Source organism: Apus apus, chromosome 2, assembly GCF_020740795.1.
Source record: "Apus apus isolate bApuApu2 chromosome 2, bApuApu2.pri.cur, whole genome shotgun sequence".
Taxonomy (NCBI): domain Eukaryota; kingdom Metazoa; phylum Chordata; class Aves; order Apodiformes; family Apodidae; genus Apus; species Apus apus.
This window is the reverse complement of record NC_067283.1, coordinates 72027033-72050753: the sequence shown is the minus strand read 5'-3', so window position 1 is coordinate 72050753 and position 23721 is coordinate 72027033. Positions and strand designations below refer to the sequence as shown.

At 41.7% G+C, this 23721-nt stretch overlaps 1 protein-coding gene across 1 annotated transcript in view; it reads right to left on the bottom strand.

Moving 5' to 3' along the window:
- Positions 1-7995: 7995 nt before the first annotated feature.
- Positions 7996-23721, bottom strand: part of BCL2 (BCL2 apoptosis regulator) — a 95006-nt gene continuing 79280 nt past the window's right edge. The window contains exon 2 of the mRNA XM_051612786.1: positions 7996-9311. Coding sequence (XP_051468746.1) covers positions 9177-9311 — 135 coding nt within the window. The 3' untranslated portion in view covers positions 7996-9176. The remainder of the gene's footprint in view (positions 9312-23721) is intronic.

Genomic DNA, 23721 nt, shown 5'->3' with positions numbered 1-23721 from the left:
CCCCTCTGTCTTGGCAGAAAACAGGGAAGCAGCCACAAAGTAACAGGATTGATATCTAATTCCAGAACTGGAAGCTGTGACTTCGATGTAATTGGAAGCAATGCTATTTGTCCTTGGTTAAAGATTGATTTTCTGTCCCTAGATAAACGACAAGGACAATTCATAGTGCTGATGTAGGTGGTCAGTGGCTTATGAGATGCCTTGTCTGTAAGGTGGCAGAGGGAGGACGAGCTGAAAATGGAATCATAGAGTGTCTTGGTTTGGAAGAGACCTCTAAAGGTCATCTAATCCAACCTCCATACAATAAGCAGGGACATCTCACACTAGAACAGATTGCTCAGAGAGCCATCAAGCCTGACCTTGAATGTTTCCAGGGATGGGGCCTTCACCACCTCTCTAGGCAACCTGTTCCAGTGATCCACCATCCTCGTATTAAAGAACTTGTTCCTAATGTCCAACCTAAATCTGCCCTTGTCTAGCTTGAAAACATTACCCCTTGTCCTATTGTTACATGCCCAGTGTCCACAGCATGTGTCAGGGCAACAGATTGAAGGCCCTTACTATCACCCAATCCTTCCACCCTGGGTGTGTCTTCCTGCTACTTGTCACAGTCAATCTTGATATGATTATTGTCCTCCCCCTTTGTATCTAATTTAAAGCACCTTTGTTTAAAATACGTGTTTCTTTTCCACATCTGTGTTTTTTTCAGTGTAAAATGTACCGGCTTCTTTTGGAGCTCTGTGATGGAGGAAGCTGTGCCTGCTGCTTGCAGTAAATGAGTTACTTAATGGGAAGAATATTTGCAGAGCCTGGAGAGAAATAACAGCTGCTTTTTCAAGTGCAAAAAAACCCCACAACCCTATAGCATTTCAAACCTGCAGAAAGATCAAAGATTTTTTCTTTTAAAGACCTGGATGAAAAGAAATTAGTAATGTGTAGGGGGTGCTGAGTGGCCTGAGCACATCACCTGTTTTATTCCTAGGTGTAGAGGGAATTCGAAGTCGGAAAGCAAGCCCTGAGCCACATGAACTACTAGCCAGTTTCCTTCAGCAACGTTAATTTACAGACTCATGAGAGAACACCTTGGTTTGCTGCCAGTTTTGGCCTCAAGCGAAATTACAGGACAGAGCAGTGCAGGCAGTGGGCCCTTTCAGGCCAGGCCGCCTGGGTGATGGAGCAGCCAGCACAGGCTGCTGGCTGGGCTCTGCTGAAAGCATTACGGGGTGTGTCTGCACCCCACCTCCCTGCTGAAAAGGGACAGTAATGATGCTCTGGCCTCCCTGCCTGCCAGGCGTGTTACAGGGTGCTGGCATCTTTATGCTGCGGAAGTGGGCTTGCCAAAACTTGCCTCCAAGGTTGGTTGATGTGTATGCACTGCTGGGTGCTGGCAGTGGGTTCTTTGGTTGTTGACTGGGAGGGGGCAGTGGATGTGGCACAGGTCAGGAAGAGGGGCTCTTTAGCCTAAGTCACTTTGATTTGCTGTTTGCAATGCTGTGGGATCACTTAGCAACTGGTAGGGAGGCACTATGCCTCTCAGTGCAGTTTTCCAGCCTTACTGTCTTGAAGGAAGCACTTTTCCAAAATTGCCTTGTCACCTGTTAAGGTTTGGCAATCTCTTACTGTTTTCTTTCCAAACCATCCAGGAATCACAGTGTCAATTTATTCTTCTTTTTTTTTTTTATTTTTTTTTTTTATATAGCTCTGAGGTGCAGTTAAGATTTGAGATATGTAAGATTGTGACAGGACAAGGGGCAATGGTTCAAGCTGAAAAAGGGTAGATTTAGTTTGAACAGAAGGAAGAAATTCTTCACTGCGAGGGTGGTGAGACATTGGCAAAGGTTGCCCAGGGCAGTTGTGGATGTTCCCTCCCTGGAAGTGTCCAAGGCCAGACTGGATGGGGCTTTGAGGAACCTGGTCTAGTGGGAGGTGTCCCTGCCCATGCAGGGGGGTTGGAACTAGATGATCTGTAAGGTCCCTTCCAACCCAAACCATTCTGTGAGTCTATGAAATGCTGTGTAGTTTGAATGTTGCTAAGCATGCTCAGACAACTAGAGGTATGACCCCTGCTGTGTCAAGACAATACAATTTTTTTACCCCTTCTGTAAACTAACTTGCTACCATGGGATAAAGCCTATTTGTGCCGTTCTAACTTGATGATGCTGAATCAGGTGTCATGCATCCCCCTACAGCCTGAGTAAACACCTCAGCAGCGTGGGCTGTGGTGGCTTTGACAGAAATGGCATCAGGTGTCTCTTGATATCTGGAGGAAACTATCCCAGCTCTGTGGTCTAGCAATGCAGAGACCACTGCAGTGCTTTTGATCACAGTAGCATAGCCTGAGATATGCACATTGGACATTATTGATAATAATCCACTAATAGTGTCAGCCACATATATTACACTGTATCTGCCAAAGGGTCTTTAGCGTTCCCATAGCAGTGAGAACAGTGGTATTCTGGGAGGCACAGGTGGGAAAGGGAAAAATTTGGTGATCTTTTTAGAGTGGAAATGTACAGGTGGGGGAGAGATTTAAAGCTGCATGAAACTCCAAGTGACCTCAATGAAATCACTGACTAGGACATTGGACAGCATCTCTGACCACATAGGTAGGTAACTGTCTGCAGCTTATCAGGTGGACACAAAAAGGGAAGGAGGTTCTTTCCGTTTCATCTTCAAATAAAGATGGGCTGTCTTTTATTTTTGTCACCTGTGGCTTTAAAAAGCTTTGCACTGGTACTGGCTGCTCCAGATACACATTTTTATCTGAATGACCAAGACTGTGTTTGAGTTTGAGCATCTTACTATAATCAAGGCATTGCTTTGCCATCGTGCTGATGCTTGTGACGGGAGTTCTGGAGGACACATGAAAAAGACAGTAAGACATTTCTCCAGGATATCCAAGAGGCAGCTCAGTACATTTAAAACGAGTTGCACAAGTCAGTATCAGAGTAAGTGTTCCCATTGGAGAGGAAGAGGCATCTTCTGGTTCAACTAATCCAGGAATGCTTTTCAGTATACGGCAGAATAGCAGGGAACATGCCTGCACCTTGAGAAGTCCTGTAAAAATTAGATACTGATGGTTTTTACTGATGTGCGTATTTATCCCTTTGAGGTTTTAGAGAGCCATTCTGGACATTTTCAGTATTTGTTCTCAAGTGTAGTGGGATTCAGTAAACTACAGACTATGATGGGATGCTTCAAGGGCTGGCTTTGTTGTTTGTCCATCTGTGCAAGTCAGTTTCTTCCAGTGCACGAGTCTTGACTACTTGGTCTCTTGTCCTGCACAAAATGTCCTCAGAGGCAGTTCTTGATACCAACAAGTGATTTGCAAGCAGAAGGCTAACTCATGTTAGGGTCAGGTGTTATATCAAACTTAAATGGCACACAGTTATTATCTGGAATAAATGTCACTTCGTATCATTTTCAGCCTCCCATTAAATATTTAATAAACTAGTTCAAATGCAGGGGCTACAGGTACTACAGGATGGAGAGTCTGCCACAGCAGAGGGACTGTAGAGCACTGCCAGCAGTGCAGCTGCTGTGGAGACTTACAGTGCTTAAAAGCACTTGAATGTTTTTTGAGAAAGGAGCTTTCTGGGTTTGGCCCAACAAAACTTGTTTTAAAGGTGCTCCTACCTAGTTTTCAGATAGCCAAAACCCACCTTAATTATCAGGTCTAAAGTTCATTTTGTCTTTATCCAGACATCTTCTGTTCTCCTCATCTGTTCAGTGTGCTTGGTTCCAATGGCAAGGTAAGTGTTTAATCATGGGTGCTAATTTGTTAGCTTTTCAGAAAAAAACTGGAGTCATCCGACAAGGCAGAAAGAGGAGAATCACTAAACTAATTTACCTGTTGTTTTTGCTGAACTCAGTTTGCCTCCCTAGGGAATCTTAATCCCATCTTCCTTTGTTAGTTTTTAGCTAGAAAAAAGGCAGTGTTGAGGCTGCTTTCCTCCAAGACTTTTCCTTCTTTATTTCAGTCACAGAATAACGGGGGGAAATGGCAGTACTTGCAGAACTGCCAATTTGCTTATCGTCTGCCTTGTAGCAAGTAACCTTGTTCTCTGCTGGACAGTTTAATCCCAGAGCCCGGAGTCTATGAGTTGTGTTCTGCTGCTGTTGCTTCTTCTTTTGGTTTCAGGCTGACTTCTACATTCTCCACGTCCTCCACATTCTTTGTCTTCAGGGATAGAGCCAGAAGGGTAGATGTTTCAGCAAATATAGTGTCTTGCTGCACTTTCCACAAGACATCAGAGGTATGAGACAGCTGAATGGGTACCACTGTCCCTGGGTCCCAACGTGCACAGGTCATCTGGGGACTGTATTTCACACGGCAGCACCTTATTAAACCTCGGTTTTTGCATCCTGATGCACAAAGATGCCTTTGAGGAAGGCTGGTGAATACTGGGCAGTGCTGAATAGGACCATCACTAGAATTATCAGGAAGGAAATATGATGTTTCATTTATGGGATTACACTCAAAATGTTTGAGTTGTTTTGGTTTTTTTATCAATAAATCCTAAAAAATGCAGATGCAAATCAGGTAACTCACAGTGTGCTTTATTATTTTTTTTCCACAATATTAACTAGACAGACAGAGAGAGTGTAATGGCAGCATGTTCTTATAACATTTTAAAGACAAAGAACAACATAATCATATTAAATGATGATAAACTGACAAACTACATTACCATACATACATCATCCAAAGGTACTGGATAAACAATATCTGCTTATGTACATTTATGCTGGTGATAATTAAAATTCAAATATTCAGAAGAAAAAGGAAAAAAAGGCTATTTAAATTATAAAAATATTCAGGTTTTGTGTGAAATTCTTAATGCTGTATAACTTCTTGAAAAAATTGTCATTGTGTGATGAAGCTGCATTAATTGAGTATAGGAGTGTGATCTAAACCAATTAGAGATTAAATTAGCTCTTTTGCCTTCTTTGTATTTAGCCTTGTTTGAGAGATAGGAGTGAAAAACAAAGTTGGCCTTTTGCAATGAGAAGTAATTTATTATATTCATAAATCAAAAGATATTTAATTTTTCATATAGTACTGAGCCATAAACTCAAAATACAAACAAATCTCTTTGCTACCTTGTTTAAAGATAGAGAAAAAAAAATAGTCTTTAAACACACTACTTCACTATAATTTTAATCAACAGGACTACTAGGTTTGTGCAGTGGAGTGCAGGTGCACAGCTAAGCACAGTGTCATGCTTCAGGGTCAAAGCATGCAGTCCTGACAGGCAGCTGACTCCCAGTGCCTCAGCTGGGGAGACTGTGTGCACGCAGGGACTGGGGGGACTGGGTCTGGCTTCTCTGAACTGCATCACCTTCGTGTTTCCTTTGCACACCTGGTGTCAGAGAATCATTGCTTTTTGCACAATCATTCCTTGTCAGTGCAACCCTAACTGCGGCTGCGTAATCTCCGATTGCAGCAGCAAATTGAGGAACTTTGATAGCGATGGGATGATTTTATAATAATTTACAAGTAATTTTGTAATGGAAAATTTTTAGTAACCATAGTCAGTGTAGTGCACACATTTGTAGCTGGTTTTAGTTAAAAGTTGTTTTCAGACCATCTGGGATGAAGACCTGCATCTTATGAAACTTGAGATTTTCTTACATGCCAATGTCGTCCTCCGTATCTTCCAGCCCCCTTCCTTATCTGTATATTCTCTGTTACCTCAACAGCCCCATTATTCCTTTGGTGGATCCAGTGCTTGGTTCTATTAGGAAATGTCCACTGTGTCAGCTCTGATTTCAGAATACTTAACTTGTAGAATTTTTTTCCGTCTGTTCCTAAATCTGTAACGGATCTTAGGTGATCTTACAGATTATATGTTTTTCAGAAGCAAAATATTTTCCTTTGTTATTTTCTTAACAAATGGAGTCAAAAAGAATGACAAATAAATGGAATACAGCAAAATCAAGTATTCCTCTTAAATTCCTACAGATTTCTTGTTTTACAAAAGACTGCCTTCAGGATTAACAAAGTTTTATAGTGAAGAATAATTGCTGGGTCTGTGTAATCTTTTACTCTGCCCTTCTATCATCCTTTTTCCAGGAAAAGGATGCAAGAACAAATTCCAGGTAACAGTCATCTTTAATCAAGGAGATATTTCAGTGATCTCTCTTTCCCTCCACTTCTTGACCCCCTCCTTTGCTGTCTTCTGATCTTCCACACCTAACCAACTTCAGAAGTGTCCCTCTTACTTTATTTGTTGCTTTTACAACTTGGATATGCTGGGAATGGTCAGCTGTGTGAGCACACCTCGTGACAGAGGATGCATTTTCACTGAAGCATATACTTGGAGCATGGAAGTCTGTAAGGCATTTTGTGGAGAAAAAATTGGAAAGACAGGAATTATTGCAAAATAAAAGCAGGAGTGAGAGGAGAGGATTTTATTAAAGAAGTTCAAGCTTTTATATACATTCAATGTTTCTAATATTTTTCTTAATAAATGTATTATCAACTATCATTACACCTAATGCAGCCACAATACTGTACTATTCTGCAGTCAGGATGGGAAAACTCCATTAGCTCTTTAATAAAATAAAATAATCAACATGACTCTTCTTTTTGCCTGGCATTAACTAATACACTGGGAAGTCCAGTGAGTAGACATAACAGAACACAAAATCCTCAGTATTTATTTAAATGTGTATCATGTGTCGTCTTCATATTATTTCTAAAGCAGCTTTAAAAAACTTTTGCTATTGGAAGGTATTAAAAAATAAACCCCATTCAAATTATCCTGGTTGTATAGCAGCACTGGAATTGATAGTTACTCTTTTACAACTTTTGACAATGTAAACCTTTAATAAAATAAACAATATTGAAACAATTTGAGGTCTAATAGTTCATGAACTTTAATGGGCGTATGGGCACAAATTGAAACGAAGACTAGATTGTGAAATGAAACATTAGCTTGATACCAGCCAATTCCAGTTGTGAAATTGGCTGCAGACAAATTCGGCTTGGAAGCTGAGAAAAAAACAAAGCCCACACTCAATCCACAATATTCAGTTGCTCCCATTTCAAATATTTTTCATACGAGCCCTATATGAGGATGCCCGCCTCTGACAGAAGCACTCTGAAAACACTGCAGGTGCTTTTCGTTTGATGGTGGAATTTTTCATTTTTCCTTAATCAAGCAAGCAGAGTTCACATTTTTGTGTTCTTAGTAACATCTCCATTCTATGTTTCTATAAAATGAAAAATAATTTCAAATTTGAAATGTAAGCTTGCTCCATCTTTGCTCATACAAAGTGTAGGTGCCACGACTAAATAGCAGTAAAAATGCTGAGATGTACAACTCTTAAAAACAAACAAACAAACAAACAAACAAAAAAGCAGCTTTGAAGACACAACATCAACTACAGCCTTAACATTGAACATATTACATTCCCAAGTTAATGTAGATATTTTGCATATAATGCCACAAAGTTATTCAACTGAAATCTTGAGGTTGAATCTACAGTTTATTCACTGTATATTTTTTCACCCTTAGAGCACTTATGTATTGTACGGTACACTTTATCCAGAGCTTTGCAACCTTTTCTTTTTATGTCTGGATGTTCATTTACCCACAATTCCCAGATTTCAAAAGTTTCATAGAAAAAATAGGCGAGCTTGACTTAAACATTTGAAGCTGGACATTTCCATGCCTCAGAGCAACTTCAGACTCTTCGGCTTCGCCGGGACTCCTGGCCCCCTCCGAGCACACGAAGCCCCGCTTTAAAATGCATTGACACATCTGGTTTCAGAACACAGGTCTGTTTATAAAACTGTACACCGAGTGCTCTGCATTCATTTGACTTGAGTTGCATTTTGTAACATGAACAGATGATTTCACCCCCACCCCTCCTGTTTTCCTCCACCCTATTTTCACTTGAAATGACAGCAGGCACCTGTACAACTGAGGTGTCAAAGAGTCTCTGTCCAGAGAGAGGATTTGGAGTTTCTTCATCATCTTTTCTTCTGTAGACAGTCTTAGGAAATTATTAGCATGAAATAATTTTGAAGGGCGAGGGGCAGAAGGATAAAGCTCACTTTCTTTTCCTGTTATGAAAATGAACTTGATTTTGGTGACCAGTTTGATAAACAAGGATAGTCAGAGCTAATCTGTTACTCAGCTGAGGTCTGTTTCTTGCCAAATAAAATTAAGATCTTTTTCAACTTTCAGGGATTTAGAGACTGCATCTAATTGTTTTCAAACCCCTGGAGGAACTCAGTAAGTAAACAGGATTAGTTGCAGATATGAGCCCACTACAGTGGGACACAGGTCAGGTCTTCAGACTCCAGCTCTGCTCTGTTGAAGCAGGCACTTAAGGTCTCCTGATGTTTCTGTGTCAGTAGCCGCAAAAAATGTTTTACTGCTGAGAAAATCATTGGAACGGCAATTTCCTGCAAATCCCAAAGATTTAACTTCATGTTTCTATTAAAAAAAAAAAAGAGGAAAGAAAAAAAAAGAAGTATTTGAGTTGACATGTATAAGGGTATTGTGATTATGATGTGATGGCACAACTGGTAACTTGAAAACGCATGTTTGCAAGGCATAGGCAATCATATTTCCAACTGTTCTCCTGTAGGGATAGCCAGGTGTCCTTCAAGAAGGTGCCATCTTGAATCCACGTATGTACCATGTTGAATCGTTTACTCTGTCAGTTCTTGCCAGCAGGACAGGGTGAGAATTTTTTTCACGCTGACCTTGTCTTTCAGACCCCTCCCAGCCATCCAGAAAATGCAAAGAAAATCAACACAATTAAGCAGCCTTTAGCAGCTCAAGTAACTGCCCTCATAAATGTAAGCAGGTAGGTCTTTGTCAGCTCTTCAGAAAGAAAATGATCCAGCCAGCTGCATTTATTAAAAAAAGAACCTAAAAATACTTTGAGGCTCATTAAAGTTAAGAATAACAACACGATGTGATGACAGATACAACTTGCAGAGTTTCTGAAAATAGCAGGTTAAAATGTAAATATATTTTAATAAATAATTCTCCTGCAATGTAAAAATAAATGGTATTTCCTTTGGCAGTAATAGCTGATTTAATCTTTAGCTGGGAAGTTGTTTTGCTCATAAAATATTGTGCTACAGAAAAAAAAAAAAAATATTATTTTGTCGTTTTGAAAGACTTTTGTAATCCACAATAAACTGGGTGACTCTACTTATGTCCGAGATAAGCGCCAAGAGTGATGCAAGCTCCCACCAGAACCAGACTCAGGATAGTCTTCAGAGAGATCCAGGAGAAATCAAACAAAGGCCTCATACTGTTGCCATACAACTCCACGAAGGCATCCTGGAAAGGGAAAGAACAGAACATCAGAATTGCAGTAACTTTTTCAGAGAGGAAGAGCAACTTCTTGATGCTCAATGGTTGTCCAGCAATCATGCTGGCACAAAAAATCCACTATTAAAACAGTGATTTTGGAGCTATGTTACTGTGCAGTGCTTAGCAGAAAGTTCTGCTGCCTGTTTCTTTACAAATACTGCTGTAATTACGTACGGTCATGACTTCTGCTTTAGGCATTCCCAGTCTAACAGAAAATATAGGGGCAGTATTTTTAAATATGAGTACCACCGTTTTGGCTCTTGAATGTTGTATATACAAACTTACACAAAGGAGGTACACGGACATAAGGCATCTATATTGCTGGTTGGCGTCACTGAAAATCAGGCAGTATTGATTTGGTTCCCTTGGGATGATTTTGGAAGACCACATGAGGAAGCAACAGATGTTTCTTCCCTATGAACTGAAGCTGTTAGGGTTGCGTATTATCGTATCCGATATAGTATTATCCTGACCTTTGACAGTCTTACTGTGACCAAAAGGGGTGACAACGTGGTCCTGTGCTCCTACTAATCATCCCTTGGATATGGCAGTGGTCTGGCTGTAAGGTCTATTGGGCTGATAGCCCTGCCTAAAAAAGAGCTGTCTTGCCATGGGATCATCTTGTCAGTTTGACTTGCACTCCAGCCTACAAGCAAGACATTCAGCTAGAGCAAGAGAAGGGGAAGCATGAAGTGACACCACGTCTCATGGCTGCCCACAAGTCACCTGGCTTGAAGTGCAGGAGTCCCCTGCCTCAGCCCAACCCAAACCACCCTGGGTTTCTCCTTTGAGCTGCATTCCTCCATGTATGGAGAACTGTTTTGTAAAGCTGCTCCGGGAAAGTCTAAAAGGTACGTGTAGGCACTGACTGGAAAGGCTGTTCAAGGAGCAATGGTAAAGTTTTTGTAACTCATAAATATAACAGGATTTGACTGGGCTAGTGATCAGACTGGTGACACTCTGCATGTAACGCCTTTCTTTCAGGCTGCGATTCCAAACAAACATGAAGCTTCAGAGCGTTCCTGAGAGATCAATAAATCATGCCATATGGTATGAAAGCCGTAAATAGCGAAGCTGAGTGACTTCAAAAACATGACAAGACTGATAGCATCATTTAGGGCAACTCTTTTATTGTGCAGCCAATCGAGGTCTGCTCTAAAGCTGCTGAGATAAACTCATGAAATAGCTATCTAATGTGGGGTGTTCTCTACCTTTATTACTCTAGACTTCCCTTTTTTGATAGAAGTTAACAATATTATAGTGCCTTTAGCTGTTGTGTAATGTTACTATGCGAGGAGGTAACCTGCTTTCTGAAAATGCGTGTATGTTATGGTTTGCAGCAAGAATTAAAGAGAGAAAGGTCTCCATTATTAATATATACCTTCCAGACAAGTTAATTTTTCATACATTATGTAGTTAAATTAGCCTCCATCATTAGCTATCTCTAGTTATTGTCAGAATAAGAGTGTTTGTGGTTTTACCACGAGAGGGCGTGTAAGGTTTTTTAATATTTTGCCATTTTGACTCCTGTTCACTAGACACTGAGCGACATTCAAACAAATAACAGGTATTGACTTCTAAAATATGTTGTTGCATTAAATAATGTTGGTGCATGTTGTAAGTAAGAGTGGGTGTTAGAAGGTAAGAGTCAGTAATGGAATAGATATAGACACTGGCCAGCAGATTGACCTGAAAATATGTCTGCCTCCTGCTATTCCTCAATGCTTGTACCTTCAGGCAATCATCTTCAAACTTGGGTTTCCAAAGGTATATTCTTAAGTGAAAGCTGCTTAACCCATGGGGGAAATGTTTTAATGCAAATTCTTCATTCCTGAGAAAATTCGGCAACTCTTGCTTAGCTGCCTGGTTTTTGACATAGACATTTGCAAACTCTGGCCTTAATATTCTGCTGTAATGTTGCAGAGCTGAAAAAGCACACTCAGATTGCTGTGTAGCTCTCTGGAAAGCTGCTTTTATTTCTCCTTAAGGCTATGAAGTAACACAATATCCTAAAATGTTACAGACTGGGCTAAATCCTGTTGTCGCCAGTGCAGACTCACGGACTTCCACGGGAGCTTTGTCTGTATAGGGAGTTCAAGATCAGGCCTTACAAAAATACAAGGGTAAAGTTCAACACTTAGTGATATTATTATGGGTAGAAAAGAGAGGAAATGAAAAAAAAAAAAACAAACACAAAACCAAACCATGGAAATGTAAGTCATATGAAAGCATTTTAATGTTGAGATTTCCATGGTTTCTTTCTGTGAGGAAGGTCTCACTTCTGCATATTCATGACAGCCCATACATACACAGTATCAATATCAAAATGAGCATATTTTGTGTCTCCTCTCCATCCCAGCTTAGGAACATTCCTTCTAGTTTTTCTGAGAGACCATTTCTAATAATTCAGTAGAGCTCCTGATACTGGGTATGAAGATGGACAGAGGGTTACAGTAAAACTTGAAGACAAGTGTGGAATAACCTATGGCTCAAAAAAGGAATGTTAACAAAAAATGTGCAGCATGCAGTACTCTTTTTGTCTGAGATTATTACAACAATAACATGAACCTAACCTAATGGTGTCTGCACTATATATTACAAGTAGCTCTTTATGATTGTTCCCCCTCCCCTTCTCAAACATCCTGATTAGGCCTATTTCCGAAGCTTGTTTGAACAGCCTGTCACTATTTGTTTAAGTTTCAAACCTGTTTTAAATAAACACATGTCCATTTTATGTACTAAAACAAGGAGAGAGGAGGAGGGAAGTATGACCCATTGCTGAAAACTATTTTAGCACAAAGAGAACCCTAAACAGAATCTCAACTGTTTCATAAGGTTTGTCTCCTTCTGTAAACCCATGTATTTGTCACCGGATTTTTGTCGCCTGAACTGGTCTGTTTAAAATAAGAGACAAAACCAAATAACTCTAAAACAAATAACATTAGGAAAGTTGCTTGAAACACTTGATGTCCTCTGAATAGCACTCTTTATAATGAAAGCAAGGGTCCCCTTGGCAAATAGACTGAGGCAAGTTCTGGCTTGGTCAGCCTTTCTGGAAGTCTTACACAATTGAAAAGAAAATGGTTGCAGACCTTACTTTTAAGACCTACCTATTCAAAATTTAATGGACAGTTATATCCTGGATGTAAAATTATATCAGGGCAGTTAAAAATTATATGGAAAAGAACCCCTCATTCAGCTCTGTAAGTTTTTAAAAAGTAATTTCTTAAGAAGCTTTTATGAAGTCAAATCAGTCCATTGCTGGTTTACTATGCAACTTTATGTTGGCTGTTTCTGTGAAGCAGGAAAGGTGGCAGTGGGGAAGGGAAAGATGCTCTGCCTAAGCTCCTCTAGGCACCAAAGCATCCAGATGCCTGCCTCACCTATGTGGTCTTGATTGGCAGGCCAAAAAGATTGCCCGAGGGCATCCCTTGCTGCCTTCCTGTCTGTTGAATTGTATGCAGGGAGGACATAGCATGTTCCTGGCTGGAGTTCCTGGGATTTGCAGGGAGCTCAGGGCAAAAGTGGAGTTTGTCACCCTTGGAGGATTAGGAGGCATAATAGTGCACTGAGTCAGGACAGTCTCAAAACAAAGCATCCAGATAACACCACCCCGCTCTTCCGCTGGCCCAAATTCGGCAGCTCTGATCCAAGAAACAAATGTCATCTTTAATTACACAGCCATTCTTTGCTTGTGCATTGAGCCGAGTTTGTTCAGTCTCGGTCCTTTTGCAACTCAGCCTTCACCCCTGCTTGAGAGGCAAGGCATAGCTCCTCGGTCACAGAGAAGAACATACTTCCCATAGGCTGAGCCCAGTGAAGCATTACGGATCTGATAGCTCCTTACTGAAAATAAGGAGGGAGAATGCAGTTCCAGCCTGGCGTTTCTGACTGAGGGGAACGGTGAGGAGAGCAAACACAAGGAAGCAAAGGCTTCCTTTTTCTACCTGAATCAAACAGCTGGTGAGGAAGTGACTTTATTTCCCTCGTTATCATTGGGTTGACAGGATATCCTCTTGAGCCACATTGTACTGAATGAAGAAATGAAGAGCCAGTGAGACTTCCATTTTACTGAACGGGAATTGCCTTGCGGCTATTTTACGTTGCCCTCTCTGTGACTCCAAAACAAACAAACACAAACACTAGCTCCCGGCTTTTGAAGAAACCTGCACGGGTCTGAACGAGGCAGCTTTGCCACCTGGTGCCAGGCGAGAAAAGGAATGGCAAAAGCTCCGATGCCAAGTTTTAGCAGCTAAATGACTTTTACCTCACCCTGCCTCCATACAAATGACATAAATTCTCATAAAAGCTTTTGTTCCCAAATGGTAACTCATTTCAGAAAGAGTTTGGGGAGGGAGGGAAGGAGGGGGGAGTGGAGAGAGTTGGTTAAGTCATCTCATGTTTTCTATGCAGTGAGGCCTCATTAAAATGTCATCTTGAAGCTAACGAGAAAAGTTCTTGGAACACAAAAAATAGCCTTGCATAAAAGACCCATAAACTCTTTACAAAAAGAACAGCTACAGATTTGTCTGAGTACATGCAAATAAGGACAGCTCAGACCTTGACTGCATCGTGCTGAGGTGTGGCGTTGTGTGAGGTCAGTCTCTTTAGAGAGGCCGCTATCTTATTATGCCTGGGAGTGCCCACATGCTGGCAGTCCTGCCAGGTGCACGTTATCGAATTATAATGGGAAGGAAAAGAAGGTGTCAACACACAAGCCCTGCTGACCATGGGCAGGTAACCTGCTTGGGGAGTGGCTTCAGCATGTGCACCCTGATCAAAACCCTGTCCAGATTTTTTTGTTTCCCCCTCACCTTTGGGTCTAGTCTAAATTCTCTGTTTCCACAGTTCTCAATATAGTCTTAGGTCTGCAATTGATGTGTTAGTTGCTGGCTGCTTAACCCTTTTGTTTCTCTGGTGATATCTGAGGTTTCTGACTTCGGACAAACCTTGTTCTCATCACAGTGTATTGTTTAACTTCTTTGCTCCTTGTCCTTGCTATATATCTGTCTAAGTTCTTGCATCAGTGAGCCTGTGATGTTGGGGACATATCTTGCAGCTTCTAGTCTTGCCAGGCTCTCACTGAAATCTGTGTGAATTGAAATAAGTGGAAATATTATTTGCATAAGGCTGACTAAACATGGCACTCAGATGGAGACATCTAAGAAGCAGGGAATCATTGTGGTTTGGTTTGCTCATGAAAACTGATGCTTATGCTTAGAAATATATACATGTGAGTGGTTACAATCATGGGGACAACTATTCTTCCTGTCCACTCTCCCAGAGAGTGACTCTGCTGGCAGGCAGGTTTCCTCTGGATGTCTGTGAGATGAAGGACAAACCCAGGCTTTGAGGAATGGTCAAGCTATCTCTTTAAAGACAGAATTTGTAAAAAGTTCATCATTCAGCTTGCATGGAAATCCATGCCATGTTCAGACTAGGCTGCATTCTTGTTAAACCAAGTCAGCATGAGAAATGTTTCAGTAATTTAGTCTTGGCGTCTCTACCTAATTCAGTTAGACGTGGCTCTGCAGTATGCAAAAGCCCAGACCTAGTGGAGGCTGCCTTGATTTCTTATTCCTGGAAAGGCCCGCTAACTTAAATGAGGTATTTCTGGCATCAGTGTAACAGCTGTAATGTCACTACAGCTGTTAGCTGGTGGTATTTAATGGGTGCCACTTCTGAGGGAGCAGTATTAGCACTAATGAGAGAAAGAAGGCAAGAAGGCCTTCCGGATAAAATCCTTGATGTTCAAACAACATGGTCAAAACTGTTCTACTTCATCCTTCACAATTTTATTTTAAACGCTTTTGTGGGTTGATAATCCAATCCGACTTTCTTGCTTTTTGTTTGCATCCATATTTAGCAGTCTTAGTTACTTAGGTGGAGTGCTAGAAGCTGTGTGTAACTCCTACCCAGAAAACAAATGTGTCCTTGCACATATTTTCATGAATCTTCATAGTTCTGAACTTCAGTTCAGAGCACTGGAACAGGCTGCCCAGAGAGGTTGTGGAGTCTCCTTCACTGGAGACTTTCAAAACCCGCCTGGACACGTTCCTGTGTGATGTGCTCTGGGTGATCCTGGTCTGGCAGGGGGGTTAGACTAGATGATCTTTTGAGGTCCCTTCCAACCCCTATGACTCTGTGATTCTGTGAATCTTAGCTGCACTGAAAACCATTCAGTTTTAGGCCACCTTCTTCTTCTAATTGAATTTATCAAACCCATTTTAGAGAATTTACATTCACATACAACAGTAAACTTAGCAAACACCCATTTATGGATTTGTGGATCACTTTGGAGGAGAGAACAAATGTCACTGAGTTGCTGTGGGGAGTCGTCTCTTCCTGTAACATTGCTCTTACACCTGCATCCTCTGAAAAGAAGGTAGATGCATTCAGACTCCTGTTAAATCTTCAGAATTACTCTAAAATGAAAATAATTACAAAACAGGTGTGAATGACAATAGGGGCCTGTTTCTGTCAAAATCTTGTCTAAATTTTCTGTCTTGCTCATAACTAACCTACTTTCAATATGAGTGCCCTTGCACTGCCAGTAGCCTGCCTACTTTAATTTAAAAGGCCAAATCTGAAGATTTGGCTGCAGCGGGGACAGTGGTGGCAGCAGGAAATGTGAACACATTCCCCATTGTGTTCCCTCCCTGCTCCAAGTGCATGTGCTTCTCTCGGGCTGCCACAAAAGAGTTAAATTATGTAACCCGCTGCAAAATGGGAACTGAAAGTAGCTGCTTGTAGAAATGCTCCAAGTGCTGTGGCCCAGCATTTGTCACCAAGACCATGGAGGGTTTTATTTAAGGTCCAGCTGTGCCGGCCTTCAGACTCAGGTGTTAGTGCAGGTAGAGAGGGGAAACCAAGTCAGCAAGGCTGTCAGTTAGGTGAGGAGAAGGTGCTTGCTTGGGGCAACCTCAGCCAGAAAAGGCTGAGTGCACCTGTGAACGAGAGAAGGGTGAAATCGAACCAGCCTGAGCAGGTTGTCCCGTTGACTGAAGCACGAGGGACCAGTCATGCATTTTTCTGCTTCTGGTTTTAACATCCCTCAGGGAAACACCACTCCATCCTGTGTTTGTTGTCTCAACACTCAGGTCTGACTCAGATCCCTCCGGCTTGACTGACTTGCCTGTTCGCTCTTGAGCAAGAGCAACGTGGAACTGGAGTGGCTGCCGTGGTGCTCCTCGGTGGCCCTGTGGCACGAGGCCAAGCAGAGCCACCGGTGCCTTCTGCAGGAGTGCTACCTGCTCCTCACCTGACCTGAGGCAGATTCTCCTTGTTTCGAAACCTTGTGACAATCGACTGATTTACTAGGGGAAACAAGACAACACCGCTAACCTTATGATAAAGTAACCTCACAATGTATCTGCGATTTAATGGATAAGCGCAAAAAAAGCGTATGCTGTAGACTTCAAGGGACAGTTACACTTCTACCAGCAGCCACTTGGAAAATATGATTTTGCACATGTGTTTTCTTTGGTAGCCTACACCTCATTAGCAGGCCAAACCATTTCTGTTCACCTGTAAAAGCCTTATTTGAGGCAGGGAAGAAGCTGCATTTTTTGGTCACTGCTTTCTCTGGCCATTTCCTCAGTCAGCCCTTGGGTGCTGTACTCCACTGGGTACTGTCTGTCAGCTTTAGCTGTAGGGTAGGCAGATGTGTCCTGGCTGTCAGGCAGCCTGATGGAGCAGGCTGCAAGTCTCCCCCCTCCACTTCCAACATGGTGATCACAAGAGTAGAGGCCTCTCAGCGGCTTGCTCCATGTTTTCATCATTTCACAGCTAAGTGATAATGGGAAATTAATATAAGGGGAAGTTCCTGGTCTGCATCTGCTCAGAAGAGACTGTTTTTGGTCAGGGTGCCTCCCCTCCACCCCTCCTTCTCATCCTGTTTACCATGTGTGCAAAGGCACAAGAAGACCTGGGAAACAAGTGGAAGAAGAAGGAGCCGGGAAAGGAATGAGGAGAGCTTGCATCGAGTGAGGCAAGTGGGAATTTCCACAAAAACAAACTGTCTAAATAAGACAGGTGAAAACTGCCTGTGGCCACAATGAGCTGAGTCCTACTTTTAAGCGAAGATAGCTTTATGAGTTGTCTTGTCCTATGAGGGCAGCTCATAGGTTAAGTTTGGCTGGTAAATCTTGAATTTTTGGGTTCATCCAGGCAGTCTTTGGCAAGTATTATCAGGTAAGAGCTAACAGGGCCATATGAAAAAACAAGGAAGTGTGTAGTTACAGATTGTAAGAATACAATTCACAATCTGAAGGACTTTGATTTGTTATTCAAAACAGCTCTTAAATTAATTTGCATAGACAGTTGTAATCCATTAGCTATTACCATTAGATTTATTCAAATGCCACCATGCAAAACCAAAATATGAAGACTTGATAAAATGCAAATCACTTCTTCCCCTCCACCTCAAAAACCAGCACCAAAACAAACCAGAAGAATCCTACATGAGAAGTGGGATCCTCCTTCCATCCAAAAGAATTACCTCTGGGATGTCTGAAAGTGACACACCACCTACACATGTATATATTTAATTCCTCTGTGAAAAGAAATTACATCTTGCTGATACAATACAGGGCACAAATTCTGTGTGTTCCCTTTTAGCAGGAAGCTTTAAAAAAAAATAAAAATGTTGGAGACTTGTAGCAGGAGAAAGAGAGTTATTTGGACTAGATGATCTTTCGAGGTCCCTTCCAACCCCTAAGATTCTATGATTCTATGATTCTCTATTTCAGGGGCTTTGCTGGTGTCACTGTTCTGGCCAAATCCCTCAATGGAGACATAGCTTATACCAGCTGAAGGAGGCTGCCAGCATGGTTGAAGCACCTCCCAAACAATGGAGTTCTACTGGCAAAAAGACTCCTCTATTTGGTGTAAGTCTAAGTAACTGAGTCTACATAGTGGGGAAGGGAATCATGCCAAATAGTTATCTCTGTAGGCTAGGGATGTGATTTTTTCCCCATGAGATAGTTATGCTGGCCAGACTTTGTCATGTAGACCCTAGGAACTTTTATTTGCAAAATAAGACTGTAATTTATTTTAACCAGATGTTCAGCAGTGATCTCTGTCTGTGCGTTCACCGTGCACTCCAAGTCATTTTTGCAGTGAAAGACAGACACCTTGGACACCGGTAAGATTTTAAAAATATAATGCTGAAACTTTAAGGCTGTGGTGAGCTTATCTTTCCTTTTGGTGGTGATGTGCAGTTGACAGTGAAGTAAGCTGGTGTTCTGAGTATTGAGTTTTGCTCCTATCAGTCGGATCCTATACAGGTCCTGCAAGGCAGCAGGCTCAGCTCTCCTGTCTATCAGACATTCACATCAATTGCTGGAGCAAGTCATGCAGCTCCTTACAACCTAATGCTTGCTGGGAGCACAGGGTGAGAGCTGAGGTGACCTAGGATCTCTCTTTCTCAGTAAAGAGCAGGAGGCACAAGTACCAGGCCTTTGAAACAACAAATCCCTCTTTGTTTTCTTTTGTGCCCAGTGTTTCTGGAGAGGAGACGGGCTGGTTCTGCTACAGGACGATGATCATCAGAGTGGTCACATAGCTGTCACTGGAGCCTGAAGTACCTACCACTATCAACAAATTACACATACACATCCTTGGGAACAGCTGAAATACAGCTTAGCCTGCATTCCTCTGACCAGTCATTCAAAACAGAAAGTAAAGGATTTGGTTAACTGGTTTTTTTTTGTGTTGTTTTTTTTTTATAAGCCTGCATGTCCTTGCAGATCATTCACAAAGGGCTAAGCATTTATATTTCCTGTTGACATCCTTTGAAAGGGAGAATGCCAATGGAAATTGGATCTTTTAATGAACAATTTCTGTGGACAGCAAGTCAGATGAAAATTCATGAAGGATTTAAATCTATCATTCTGACCTTGAACTAACAGCACAAGGAAGGACAAGGCCGTTAACTTGGGCAGGAAAGATTGGTAATTACCTCAAGTGCTGGTGCTTCCAAGTGAGCAGAAATTTCATGCAACATTTCAGATACTCAAAGGAAAGAATATAAAAAAAGGGAATATTAGCCAAGAAAAAATAAATGCATTACCTATGAAATCAGTTATTGAAAGCTTTCCCGTTTTCTAAAATAGATAAGACTCCACAGGTCAGAAACTGCAGATCAAAATTAATATAATGTCCTAAACATAACCATTTACTTTTAAAAATAATTCTAAGTGCAGGTGGGTCCACATGGCAGCATGCAGTTCTGTGGAGAGGAGAAGAGCACTGACCTTCCACTGAACAAGTCACCTCAGGGGCAGGTACAGGGGTGCAGGCATTTTAGGTATATTAGTACTCCAGGTGGGCTAACTATTCCTGCTGTGAAACTAGTGCAACCACTCTTTAGAGGCAGCTCAAATACACCCGTGCAGTGCTGTGCTGTGTCGTGTAGACATGCCCTGAGGCACTACCAGAGAAAAAATTCTGGATCCTGCTGCACACAGAGTCTCACGGCACCGCCTTCCCTGTACAGCAACGTGTGCAGAGACTCTTGCGCCAGCAGCTGCTGCTGAAACGCCAGTCTCTCTTGCCCAGTCACTTCAAAGTAGCCTCAAGAGTTGCATTAAAGCATTAATCTGCAATTAGAGACCTGCCTTTCTTTAAGAGCCAGAGGAAGTGATTACAAGAGCTGAGGGATTCACATGTGGTAGGAGAGGGACTAGATCTGGAAGCAGGTACAGCAATCATCTAGAGGATGACCACAAATAATTACTGTGTGTAACCACCTCTTGCGTCTGCCTGTCTTGAGTGATGACCTCTGCCCATCTTGATGCAATTCATTTGCATTCTGCCATTGCTGAAAACCCACTTCTCCTCTTCAGATCTTCCATCACCGGTATCTGCTGTTTCTACCCCTGAGTGGGAAGGCACAAGGATGGTTTCCATCAGCTCTGCATCAGTAGCGGCTTCCTGCCACAGGGGTAACTCTCAGCTGACAATTTATGGCTGGAATTTAGTGTGTAAGTGACATAACCCACCCAGGAGCTGCCTTCAGAACCTCCTATAATTAACTGTTGCTGCTATAAGTTTAGACAAACCCCGGAAATCACATGCAAAATTCTGTCTGATTTGCTATCTAATCTTCTTCTATCTAGGTTCTTATACCACACACATTGCTGTGGTATCTGAGCATCTTGGTGCCTGGATGCAATTCAGTTAAACCCTTTTCAAACTAGCAGTCTAAGCTGCAGTCCTGACACTTCTCCTACACGCAGCCAACTGTTTTGCTATAAGCAAACTGTGAAGAAGTTTCTTCAAAGGCTCCCTGAATGTACCAGCTTCTCTTGTCTTCCTTTCCCAGATAATGTAAGGTTGGGAAACTTGCCAAGCATCACGCTAAACTGAAAGAGACGTTCAAACTTCAGTGAGTACAGAAGCCAAGGGAGCACAGTCTGCCAGAATGTTATTGCAGCGTCCTCAAGAAGCTCCCGGCATTAAGACTTCATTTTGTTGTGTGCCTGCCTGTCTGCCTAGGAGATGCTCCAGTGGAGGCCTTCCTGGCTTCCTCAACATTGCTCATTGCTTCCTCAACATTAAATACAAAGCTCTCAACCAACTACAAACCAGTTGTTAGGTTCAAGCTTTTGAGTCAGTTTTCTTTCTTTCTTTTAAGATTGGAGGTGTTTGATCCTGTTGTGTCTGTTGCTTGAAACAGAACTTCTGCTTTCAAGAGGATTTTAGATATACCCTTTTCTGATGACTCTACAATTGAAGCAAGAACACAGAAAGAGTTCAGCAGTCAAAAAGGTGATGAAAAGAAGCTGTATTATTTCTGGATGTGAAATACTAGATATGGTTTGATTGATTTAAGCCCAAGTAAGGGAAGAGAAAAGTTCAGAACTTATCTACACTTTAACAGTAAAGAAGTGATCCTCCCCCCAGGAGAAACCATTTATACTGATGTCAAAGTGTATTCTGAGTCATTAACTGAAATACATTGTGCTGGTGGAAGACAGTTATATCAGCAAGATTTTGTCTACATAAGGGTTTCCATCAGTATAATTTATATCCATTTAAAAAGTGAGATGTGTAACCAACATGGGCGTACAGTACAGTGCTAACCAGGCTTGAAACATGAGGGGAACTTTTGCAGGCCAATGTTGCGGGCTGTGTGTTTCATTTTTACAAATCCGTGTTTTAAAAGTCCCCCTATGTTTATAGTGAGAGCAGCTAGAAACAAACAAACAAAAAAAAAACCAACAAAAAACCCCAAACAATCTAGAGAAACACAAGCATCAAGACACTGAAAGTAAACCAAAGCCCCTTCCTTTTACTTGGCTATTTACTCCCCCAGCTTTAGCCATAGAGTTGAAGGGGGCAGAGGAAGAAGCTGAGCTGAGCCTGTGATCATGGCATTAAGTTGATTTGACTATTAGAAAACTTTAATTTAAATGTTCCCCAGGGGGGTTCTGGTATCTATTTCCTTATTTACTTCTTGAGCCCATTTAATACTTTGACCTGAAGGAAGAAAATTTTGCACAAGCAAGGGGATTACAGGTTCAAATTAGTTAAAGATGAAATAAACCTATTGATTCATTAAAGCCCAATGTTCTCAGTGTCACCAGTGATACTATCATATACTGAACTGTTAATATGCTTGAAGTGCAGAAAACCAGATATTTTCAGCACAGGTTACAGACAGCTTTTCTTTAGAAAAAATACATTGCTCCCTTGAATCCTTTTCTGTCCCCTGCACATGGTCTTCCTATGTATGTAACAGTCATAGGAGGGTTAGTGATTCTCTCATCATGCCTGCCTGATCATGTACATTAGTTTTAGTCTAATTTTGTCATCTTTTTCCACTCCCAAATTGTTCATCTTCACTTGCACCCCTTTAATGATTTTTTTGTTTTTGCATGCTTTGTTCATGTACTTGCTTTCCTTCTCATGTATGTTTCTTCAGTACTCCTTGTGCAATTTCTCTTCCTATAGCTGTGTAACCTTCTTTCACTCATTAAATCTCTTTCCACTATTCGTTTTTTCACCCACCCAATACAACCTTGCAGACTTTCCCCAAAGCATTTGTGTGTGCACAAGTTATGCCTTTCTTGGCTGGTCTGTTGCTTATTCCTGCCTTTAGAGTAGAAGTTAGCAGAGACAAATACACGATTGTCATCATGCCAGCTAATCGTGCTTGAACTGTGGTCCCAGCAGGTTTTAACTGCAGCTGGCTGCCACAATGCTGAGTGCAGCCTAGGTGGACCTAATTGCCAAGTCACCATGGGCATTCTGCCAAGGGGACTCTTCAAGGCTGTGTTGTGACACAGTGGTAGCTTGCAGTGAAGGATTAGCCCTGACTCGTACTCAGGGAGACTCCAATAGCTGGTTGGTGGCTCAAATGAACCGAAGTTGAGGTGGTGTTCCTCTAGAAGCAAGCAGGGTTGGGTAGGAGTGTTTGAAACAAGGCTTGGTACAAACACCCATTGTGTCTGGTTTGCTGTAAATCCAACGTAACACTGTTGGAAAGCAGGAGTATCTGGGCACTGTATAGCTGTGGTTCTGCACTGCTCAGTGAATCCTAATATGTGGAAAGTGCAGTACATCTGTGTGTTTTATCAAGAAGTTGGTAGCTGCTGAGCCATATGAGAAGCTCTCTGAAGGCTTTCAGGCTCCCGGGAGGAGGAGCAGCTCATAAAACTGTGTTTAGTACTTCTCTTCTGGCCAATTTTTCAGGGTAGATTTAAGAGTAGAAAGATGAAGCTGCTCTTTATTGAATTTCTTAGATACTTAAACATGTACTTACATCACAGTTTTTAAAGAAAACAAAACAGCATCACCTCAAAGAGATGAAAGGTATGATCCATGAACATAGGAGCTGCTATACTGAATTAGCCTGGAGGTCCACTTAGATGTTAAGACTTAGTGAGTCAGCTACAGTCAGCTACCTGACTTAAGACTAGTTTCTTCATTTTGTGTGTCACTTTTCCAAGATCCTGTCACACCAGGTGTCAAGAAACCTCTCTTCTAATCTGTGTGCCCTCTGATCTATTTGGCCAAGAATAGGGGAGTAGCCAAAGACCCTACTACCACAATTTTGTTAGCAGTTCTTTTGAGTTGAACATTGCTCACTCAGTTTCCTCTTCTTAAGCTTACTAGCAACAAAGACCTGCTAATGTCTTTACTTTCCAGATGTTGTTAAAAGGCTTTGGAATTTCTAGTTTAGCATTTATTTATTTGTCTTCAGAGATTTAGTTGCATAGTCCTTCTCACTTAAAGTTCAGCTAAATAATGTTCATGTTATACTACTATACAGTGGCATCTCCTTTGCCTCTGTGGCTCAGTCTTTCTTTTCTCAACAGTTTGTAAGCAGAGAATGGTGTTGTTCTGCTACATCTCCCTACCGCCCATTATT